At 34.4% G+C, this 10,656-nt stretch overlaps 2 protein-coding genes across 12 annotated transcripts in view; one reads left to right on the top strand and one right to left on the bottom strand.

Moving 5' to 3' along the window:
- LOC118719306 (protein FRA10AC1) overlaps positions 1–5,660 on the top strand; it is a 28,989-nt gene extending 23,329 nt beyond the window's left edge. For 7 of the 8 annotated variants that reach the window (XR_006741694.1, XM_036438589.2, XM_036438586.2 and 4 more), the window contains 3 exons: positions 270–308; positions 2,649–2,727; positions 5,487–5,660. Coding sequence is in view for 7 of the 8 variants with exons in the window: in XM_036438589.2 (XP_036294482.1) it covers positions 270–308; positions 2,649–2,727; positions 5,487–5,529 (161 nt within the window). In the remaining variant the exon portion in view is untranslated. Of the gene's footprint in view, positions 1–269; positions 309–2,648; positions 2,729–5,486 lie in introns of those variants that run through there. The other variant, XM_036438591.2, reaches the window with a different exon arrangement.
- A 3,299-nt stretch (positions 5,661–8,959) lies between these two features.
- The window catches only part of PDE6C (phosphodiesterase 6C), a 37,428-nt gene continuing 35,731 nt past the window's right edge, over positions 8,960–10,656 (bottom strand). For 3 of the 4 annotated variants that reach the window (XM_036438575.2, XM_036438576.2, XM_045581914.1), the window contains one exon: positions 8,960–9,075. In XM_036438575.2, coding sequence (XP_036294468.1) covers positions 9,014–9,075 — 62 coding nt within the window. In that variant the 3' untranslated portion in view covers positions 8,960–9,013. The remainder of the gene's footprint in view (positions 9,076–10,656) is intronic. The other variant, XM_045581913.1, reaches the window with a different exon arrangement.

Raw genomic sequence — 10,656 nt, 5'->3', positions numbered from 1 at the left:
AGTAACATGAAAGTTTTTTACAGCTATTTATTATTTTTTAAGCTTTGTGCTAGGTATTCCAGTCCATATGAAGGCATAAACTGTCCCTGCAAAGAACCTAACATTTTAACTAGGGAAATAAGTCTAAGGAACATGAAAGATTGGAAGACGGTGGATCACTTTTCTGTAAGACTATAATGTAAAGACTGTTAGGAAGAATTCTGATTACAACTATGACTATTGCACTACTGCAAGAGGATTCTTACCAAAAAATGCTGTTTCCTTTTTAGGACATTCATCCTCAAAGAAATCAGAAGATTCTGTAAACCGTAAGTATTAAGTATCTGTTTATTTAATAAAAATATGGAGATTCAAGTTATTTGCAATTTGGGTTTCTCATGAATTATGATCTGCTGTAATGTAAATTATTTTTTGTTTTTGTACTATGTGAGAAAAATCATAGAAAAAGGCCAGATGTGTATGATTTCTTCCCCAATTAAGAACACTTAAAAGTTTCTTAAGTATTAGGAGAGCATTTATTTTTTTTTCTGTGGATACAATAGATACACATTTTAATTTTACATTATGGATTATGAAGGAAGAGAAATGGAGGGATGGGGTTGGAGGTGGATAAAGATTTAAGAAATGTTGCACGGGACTGAGTTATCTCTGTCATTTGGTAATTTTGATCAAATAAAGATTGTGATTTGTGCATGGAAAGCAAATGGTAGTTACTTTTTTAATAAGTCCTATGGTTTTCACAAGATTGGATCAAACCAAACTTATGAACTATTTGCTACTTCCACTTCCAACACAGAGTCAGTGACTTAAATTCTGACGCCCACTTGCCAATAGGTTTGCATAGATTTGACACTGATGCGAGAGTTTCATTTTGTATTGCCCATTGTACTAATTGTTATTTCTTTAGCACACTCTTCCCATCTCTGGTAGGGTATAGCAGTTATCATAGGAATTAGTTTAGTTAAAAAAATAAAAATAATAAAGATACTTCTATTTTAAAATTATGACAAAATTGATATTTTTCAAATCAATCACCCTAAACTAGTCAACTAAAAATGACCAAATATTAAAATATAAGGCAATAAAATTATATGCCACAAAGTAATTACATTAATAATTAATTCTTTTCCAAAAATGACCATTCGTCTAAAAAAAGAGTTGACACAAATTTGGCCTGTCAGTACAGAATGTCAATACAGAATGTCCTTTACTTAAACACCACAAAAATAAAACAGTACTGGTTTGCCACGGTGGTTCTAGCCTTTTACCTGTTGAACTTTGATTCTTGAATCAACATGTGTATCTGAACTTTGGTCCTAACTGAATCTGTTCTGGCGCACATTATAACAAAAAAATGGATAAAAAGAGGGGGTACGTTTCTAATGATCTACATACAAAGGTGAAAACATTACAAAGCCTGTCACTCTGTAATAACCAGTGTCCCAAATGAATATATGAGAAAAATCATGTCTTCTCTTATTTTTATGAAAAAACAAACAAATCCCCCCCACACACAAAAAAAACCACCCCTGACTAATTAGGCCAAATCAAGTTATTACTATGATGTAACCCTGTTAATGATATAAGAGAACAAATTCTACAGTGCCTTTGAAAATGGACAGCTAATTTAAAAGGCTTTACAACTCTCATATTCCTTCTCAAGAGTACTTTTCAGTTTCCAGATTTTCTACAGTAGGTAGTTTTCTGATGCCAGATGAGAGGACCAGTTGATTCCCAGTGGAATCAGGCTCGATTCCTAGTAGGGGATGTGCAGGAGGCAGATGATTGATGATGTTCCTCTCTCATCGATGTTTCAATCTCTTTATCCCTTTCCCTTCTTCTCTCGCTAAGAAAAAAAGAATCAATAATAATATATTAAAAAATTTGATATAACATATTTTTCCATGGTAATACATACAGATATGGTAAGGTCTTTTTTAGTAGCTGTATAGTATTTATTAAATCAATTTTTAATCCCTAATTGGTTGGGATTTAGGTTGTTCACTTTTGTTGTTATTATAGTGCAATGAGCATCTTTATACATATATTTAAGGTGCTTATTTTAAGTAAATAATTAAATTCCTAAAAGCATCATTGCTAGTTAAAAGGTTATGTATTTTCTAAACTAATCTATATTACCAGATTTTCCTAAAGAAAAAGTTTACAGAATTTTTACTCTTAATAAATACGTATGAGAATTCCTGTTTCTTCACTGAAATAGGCCTATTCTCATTAATATTTTTTATACAAAAATCTTAATTTACATGTCTTATGTATGACCAAAAAAAAAAAAAGAAAGAAAAAGAAACTAATCAAGGACAACCACGTATAGTGCAAGAGATAGTTCCCTTATAAGAGTTAATATTGTAATTACTACTTTAACTTAATGTAACTTAGAAAAGTTTTCCATGAGACTTTAAATCCTCTGTGTTTTTTGCCAACACTCTTTAGTGTATCTCAGATTATTTATTTATTTTTAGAAAGAATTTATTGGTCTGGAAGAATGAAATAAATTTCCAGAGAGCCATAAAAGTTGAAGCTAAACTGCAGTTAAATCTGAAGTTAATTTAATTGCATTGGTGGGTATTTCAAAATGTGTTTTAAATATAATACTTATGTTTTAAAAAATATATTTTTTAAATGAACAGGAAGCTCTGACGAGGAAGAAAGTACCTCAGAATCTGAACTTTGGAAGGGCCCACTACCAGAGACTGATGAAAAATCACAGTAAGTTCTAATATTGATAGATAATGCACATCTTTACATCAGTTTAGGAAGCTCTGACCACAGCCATTCTTGATAGCAGTTAATGAAAAACCTTATCATCATGAATGTCTGTTTAATGCCAAGGGCCACTTAGCCTGGTAAGATCAGTGTATACCCAGCCATTGTTTGTAGCCGTGAAGAACCAACTTGTTCAGCTTCCTCTTGGTGAGTAAGTCTTTCCTCAGCTCTAATAGATGATGACCTCTGGTTTCTGCTTAGATTCCTTCTGTTGTTTACTAGCTTCTAGAGCAGCCTGCCAATGATATTTTGGTTATCATAAACTTGAACTTAATGCTATTTGAAGACATATACAGGTATAACATTTAATTGCCAAAATCCTTTCCCCCAAAGACAGGTAACTCATTGCATGCATTTTTTCTGCTGTGGGTTGTAAGAGCTGTCCATTTATGAGATAGAATAGTATCAACTCTTTTCATCTACTGGGATGTCACCACTTAAACTTTATCTGTTAAAAGAGGATAAATGATACCTATTGCATAGAGCTTATTATTAAAGTTTGATGAAATGAATTAAATACCTGTAAGTACAATAATTGCTCAATAAGTTTTAGTCTCATTTTGTTAGTTCCTAAGCATTTTTGGTTCATAATACTGTAGAAAGAAACTTAAATCAGTCATAATTTAATAATTTAAGCTGATTTTAAAATATCTTGTTAAATATATGTTCTCTAATAGAATTCAGATGCATTTGAAAGAGTGTTTTGTTTTGTTTTAAAAAAAATTACTTTTTTCTGTATCCTTTGTTCTTTTTACTTATTTTTTAACCAAATAATTTTCATGTGTGGCCATTATACATCACATTATTAAAAAGTTATTGCTATAAGTAAAATATTGCTATGATAAATTATTGGCTAAACTTTCAACTGTATAACTTCCCCTTGAATAGCTTTACTGCTGAAAATAACAGAATAGGTTTTAGAGTTAACTCATCTTTTTAGACAATAAAGACACTTGATTAAATCCTAAGTAGGCTTTTATAATCCAGAACTCTATGATTTTATAGAAACTTGACATTGGTCAAGTACTGAACATCTGAGTACACACAGAGATTCAGCTAATTTTACTTATTTAAGATCTTGCTATAATTTAAAAAATTCTGTTGCATTCTCTGCCATGCTAGGGGAAAGGGACAGTAGCACAGGGAATACCAAGTTGCAGATAATTCTTAAATCAACTTTATCTGATTCTGTAATTTTTTTTCAATTTTGACATGGTTGTGAGGGCTTTATGCAGTCACAGTTATTTAAAACCAAATGATAGAGTCCCATTGTGTATCTCTGATCTAAAAAGAATGTTTTCTAAAGAGACTGGTACACCGAATTTGACTATTCAGCTTGATACCCCATTCTCAGATGGAAGAAAAGCAACTTTATATACATTTAATCCTTACAGCAACTCTATGAGGAAATGTAATGTTCTCTATTCTTACAGAAAAGTAAACTGAGCCCAGAGGAGTTAAGTAACTTGCCCCCGCAGCTAATAAGTGACAAAGCTGTGGTTTAAACACTGTCTGACTTGAAAACATGTACCATTTCCACAGTACCACTCTGGCTCCTAGCATTAATATTTAGTTAGTACTTAATAATTTTTATAGTATTTAAACACATTAAAATATAATTAATATCTCTTTCAGAGTTCTATTCTTTATTTTAGACATAATCTACTGGTAAATTTACTATTTTACTCTTTTAGTAAGAAAAAATTGAAGTTTAAATATATTTTCCCTAATGCTAGGAATAAGACTTGAGTATTTTTTAAAATACTTTATTTTTCATTCATTTCTTTCTTTTTTTAAAAAAAATATCTTTATTGTTGAAAGTATTATAGATATTACCCTTTCCCCTCTTATTAACTCCACTCCTTCCTCAGGCCTTCACTGCACTATTGTCTGTGTCCATGGGTTATATATACATATATATGTAATTTATTTCTTGATCACACTATAATTTAATATGAGAATGAAAGAGAAGTTATAAAGTGAACAAAAAAGTAAATAGAAGAGGTGACATTTTATAAAGTATTTCAAAGTAAAATCTTAGGCAATAAATACATTTAAGGAAAGGTGCTAACATAAAACATTTTCATTTCAATCAATCTGGATATAGTTTTGGTTGTTATAGAACAGTGATTCTCAACCTTTCTAATACCTACAGCAATGGTTCACGACCCACAGGTTGAGAACTGCTAGCAGGGTCACCTAAGACCATCGGAAAACACAGATATTTACATTACGATTCATTAACAGTAGCAAAATTACAGTTATGAGGTAGCAGTGAAAATAATTTTATGGTTGGGGGTCACCACAACATGAGGAACTGTATTTAAAGGGTTGTGGCATCAGAAAGGTTGAGTACCACTGTTTTAGAAGCTAATAATTATTTAATGCAGTGTTTCCCAAAATGTGGTACGCGTACCCCCAGGGGTACGGGAAGGTTTGGTGGGGATATGCACTGCACCGTGCTTAGCTGCGCCTAATTCTATATTCTCATGAGTACAAGGGGTGCTCAGCATTATGAAAATTATAGAAGGGGTACACATATGTCAAAAGTTTGGGAAACACTGATTTAATGGATGAATCATGCAATATATTGACATGTAGAAAAATCAGCAAGTATGTTGAATTAAAATATTGTCACTATGTCACTTAGTAATATTTTTTTCTGTTTATTTTAATCAATTTGTATCCTTTTTTTAAAATAGGGAAGAAGAATTTGATGAGTATTTTCAAGATTTATTTCTGTGAGATGGAAGAAAGAAGCTTACTTTCCTTATTGTAAAAATATACTTTGAGGCTTTCTGAAATGTTTTATCTACAAGTCGCAGTTTGAGTGATTTGTCTTTGGAAATAAAAATTCATCCTCTCTCAAGATGTCAGATGCTTTGGAAGTTCATTTGTGTTATTGGAGACACTTTTCCCACCCTTTGAATATCTCTTGAGTTGCTTATCTACAACTATTTCATCTGTAGCTCCTAGAGGTTGGAGCCAGTACATTGTACAATTCTTTGGTTTGGGGGGGTTTTCTTCTTACTTATTCATATTTCCTTGACTCATTATTAGAATCTCACAAAAATTATTAAGTAGGTTAAGTATATCTTCAACTTCTTTACTTTCATTTGATACACTAGCATCTCTCTCTTGAGCACCTGTTTCACATTACTACCTATATCTAGCTGCCTCTTTTTTCCCCCTTACCTTTCTGTTGCTTCCTTCTCATCTCTACCACTGAAGGGAGTTAGTTATAATCAAATTTGATTTTTCAGTGTGTGTATTTTATTACAAAACAAATACCATGGAGAACCAAATGAGGTCCCAGTAGTCTGAAACAGAGGATGTATTCACAAAAGTTGACTCCAACAGAGTTTACACAATAATTAAACTAAATAATACAGTGTGCATAAAATAGGGCTTGTCTCAGATACAGTCATGCAAGTGTGGATATACTTAATGCACAGATATATTCTAAAAGGTAACTTCTTAACTCATAACAAGAGTAATTGGGCGTGTTTTAGGATAACTATGCACTCCTAGAAGCTGTGTAAAACTTCAATGTCTGTGTTTTTGTAGGGAAGGCTCTATAGTTTTCATCAAATTTTCAAAAGTATTTATTGATTAAAAAAAAAGTCCCACTTTTGTAAAGAGCAAAGATAGAAAGGAGAAGATGTATGATTTGATTAATAAAGACATTTGGTATTGCAAGAATGGTTAATGGACAACTTCATTTGTCAATTTAGATCATTATATATAATCACAACATCTAATCCACTTACACATAACTGGAGGCCCAGTGCATGAATTCATGCACAGGTGGGGTCCCTCTGGGTGGCCTGCGGGGATCTGGCCAAAATTTAGTCCAACACTGCCTGCAGCTCCTACCTGATGCTCCCACTCATGCCAGCTCCACTGTGCCTGCCATGGGCTCCTGCCCAATCAGTCCTGATTGGGAGAAGCTTGCACCACTGCAGCAGCACTCACCAGCATCTCGTGTCCTCCCAGAGGGAGGGGCCTGCGGGATTGGGCTTGAAGCCAGCTCTCTGACATCCCCCGAGAGATTCTGGATTGTGAGATGGTGCATGCCAGGCTGAGGGACACCACCAATGCACAGTCGGGACCGGGGAGGGACCACCATAGGGCTCCAGGGCATGTGCAGCCAGTCTCACTCAGCCCCAAACTGCCAGACCCCATCAGCAAGCTAACCTACCAGTTGGAGCATCTGCCCCCGGTGGTCAGTGCTTGTCATAGGAAGTGGCTGAACGGCCTTAGCATATTATTAGCTTATTACGCTTTGATTTGTTGAACAGTTGCCATGTCAATGGAAGATCGGACACTTAGCATATTAGGCTTTTATATAGGATGGCAAATCATAGGAGTCATATTTTTAAGGAGTTTTTGAATAGGCTTCAAGATGATGAGTTTAAAGATTGATTCTCCCACAGACCTATTTCAAATTTGACTATAGTGCAGTCAGTGTTGTTTAGTGGTTTGAAATATGAAATATACTTAATTATATTTATTCTTAAGTGAAGTTCCTAGTTTTGTAGATCTTAAGAGGGGGCACATTTCTTCCCCACAGTTCACTTTTTAGTAAATGAGGAAGGGAAGTGTTTGAGCTGACTGATATTTTTGGGTCCAAAAGCTAAAGAACAATTTTTTAAATGCAGCCTCTAAATCTTAGAAGTGGAATTTCAAAAATTATTTTAAGCAATAGAAATAAGATGTATAGAACCACTTATCCACTTAAATAGAAAACACTTATTTGGTTGTAGATATTGAGGTTTTTTTTTCTTAAAATATTAACTTATAGGCACTTCTCATTTATAAACTTGAGTGAAGAGATTTATTAAAAATATTCATATTTACTGAACACTTACCTTAACACTAGGCACTTCTCTAGGTGCCCGGTGGCATTATGAACAAAACCTCCTAAAATGGACAAAACCTTTCATCTCATGGACCTTACATTCTTATGTGAGAGTAGCAGTCAGGATTCTAAGTACCCAACTTACAAAAGTCTAACAAATGGTAAGTTATTTCTAGGCTGCTTAAAATTAATATCTCCTGGTTAACAAAACATTAGAGGCCATATCATCAATTTGTTTCATTATAATTTAGATATCTTTTGATTTAAAAAAATCTATGGTGTAATTATTATTTGGTCTGTTTTCTAATTCAGTCTATGGTTATAGATAAGTAAAGAAATGTTAAGTTTTTCTAATGTCCTGACATTCACCATGTAGTAGAAGTAGTGGATTGTCCTTATTATCTCTGGACAAATACATAGATCCTCGAAGGATCCCAGATTGAAGAGGGTGCAGGCTGGGCTAAGGGACACACACCCCTTGTGCATGGATTTCATGCACCTGGCCTCTAGTACTTTATAAGCTGCCAAAAGTGGAGTGGTCTTTACCATTCCATTATCAAGGGTAAAATGTAGAGGAGAGAGATGATAAGTAGTTCAGATTAAATAACCCTTGACTTGTTTTCTATATAGTATTTATATACATTTTATACCATGTATACTCCTACAATAAGACATGTTGTTGAGGTATTTTTAGTTCAGGAAGGGGTTTGAGTATATATCGTGATTATTAATGTTATGGGCTGAATTGTGTCTCCCCCACAAAGGCATATTGAAATAGAAATGCCCAGTGCCTCATTGTGACCGTATTTGGATATAGGGTATATAAAGAGGTAATTAAGGAGGTCATATAAATGAGCCCTAATCCAATGCAACTGTGTGCTTATGAGAGATTAGGACACAAATACACAGGAGGAAGACCATGTAAAGACACAGGGAGAGGCTGGCCATCTGCAAACCTGGGAGAAACCAACATCTTGAACCTCTAGCCTCCAGAACGGTGAGAAAATAAATTTCTGTTGTTTAAGTCATCCAGTCTGTGGTATTTTGTTATGGTAGCTCTAGCAAATGAGTACAATTAATAAGCACTTTAAAAAAGGAATGACATCTTTTAATTTAAAACAGAGGGGCACCAAAAAATGCACTCATTCTCATCTTATTTTGCACTTTTGTGGAACTTTATTTTATCCTCAGGTATTCTGGCTAGCAGTGTGTTCTCCCCTGGTAGTCACAAGAGGAGCTTTTATGAAGCCCCTCTTCCTGTGTTACTTGATGGTTTGCTGAATGAAATTTGCTCAAGTTCTTTTGAACGTTTTCTCTTTTTCTTCAAAAGTAGAAACAATGTTTGAAATGTAAACCAAAGGGAACATATTACAGCATTAGGCATGTTTTGGACTTTTTGTCATCAACACCACCTCCTGAATCTTCTGTAGCTAGTAAAAAGGAGAAAAGCAGTATTATTGGGAGTCTGTGGCTACATGGTGTTTTTATTCTAATACTCTAATGATATTAGTATTAACTTTACAGCTTAATTAGTTTTAGCTTATAGAAAATACTAAAGGCTTGACTATTTAAAAACTTAAATACATATTCAGAATTAGTCCACTTAAAAAATAGAATCTAATAAAGAATTAGCCAATTATAACATCTGTTTCTCAAGAGAATCACTGAAGTACACAATCTGGGAATCTGAGTTGTTGCTTTGGGCTAGACACAAAGCTTGTTGCCTGGAAATACAAAATAGTTTTGCTAGTTCACGGAAACTTGTCACTGTAATAGGATAAAAGTTCAGCAGTGATTTTTATGTGCATAAAGTAGAGGAGATCCACATTCAATATACTGAATACTAAAAAAAAATTTTTTTTTAAATGCCAGGAGCCACTTAAAGGACCTGATACCCTATTCCCCTGTTTATCATAAAATTGAGAGAAAGGTTAAATTTAATTGTACTAAGAAATATCACTTGCTCAGTAAAATTACCGCTTTTGTTATCTTTTTGAAGTGCAAATTAGATATTATGGCTTTCCTGTTTAAATCCCTTTAATGACTTCCCCTACCTCTTCTGGAACACACATCCTTAGTAAGGCCTTCAGGGCAACACAGCCTGGCAGGGCTGTCTGCATGACCAGCTTCGTCTGATACTTTGCCCTGGTTACTGTCTAGTCTCCTTACGTTCTCCAGTTGCACCAAACTTATTGCCACTTCAAAGCCTTTGTACAAATTCTCTTCTTCTTCTTCTCCCTTCTGAACCCCGCCTCTCTTTGCTTAGCCAGAGTTCAGAGTCTAGCATAAGCATCCTTCCTCAGGTACACACCTCATGCTTCCTCTGATAGTTAGATAACCAAGCACTCATTTATTTTAACATCTAGCTCCCCCATCTGTGAGATAAGGGCCCAGTCTCCCCAGGGCCTGCTTAACACAGGGTCTTGTACTGAATAAGTACCTAAGTGAATGGACGTCAAGGAGTCAGAAACTCCTATTTTTATTCTGTTGAGGGATATCCTTAACCTCTTCAGCAAAAGACTTTCTCCCTCTTTGAAGTCTTTAAAATACTGCTAGACACAATAGAATGCTCTAAAAGGACTGTTGTATCTTCTGTTTTGCAAGGCCTTTCCAGATAGAGATGATTTCTTTGTTAAACAATAAGAATTCCTTACAAAACTTTTTGAGTGCTGAACTCTCAAGGAAAAAAATGTCATCATATTCACATTCTACTTTAAAGATGACAGTTTGAGACATCTGATGAACTAATAGTTGATCCTGAATGTCTTACAGAGGTTTTCTGAAGAAAGTCGAACAAAGTGAATTTAGGAGAAGCTATTTCATTAGGAAAAATAGTGTGAGGAGACATTTGAGGTGCAGGCAGGCAAAGTCTTGGAGTACCGGTTGACACCTCTTTCAGCTGGCCAGCTTTGCTTTACATGTAGAGCTACCTGGAGATCTGTAAAACCTTCTCATTATATAGAGAAGAATATTAAGCTTAGAGAGGTTCAGCAAGATTCAAAGTCTCAGCA

Source organism: Pipistrellus kuhlii, unplaced genomic scaffold (genome assembly GCF_014108245.1).
Source record: "Pipistrellus kuhlii isolate mPipKuh1 unplaced genomic scaffold, mPipKuh1.p scaffold_m20_p_15, whole genome shotgun sequence".
Lineage (NCBI taxonomy): Eukaryota > Metazoa > Chordata > Mammalia > Chiroptera > Vespertilionidae > Pipistrellus > Pipistrellus kuhlii.
This window is presented reverse-complemented; position numbering and strand designations above follow the sequence as displayed.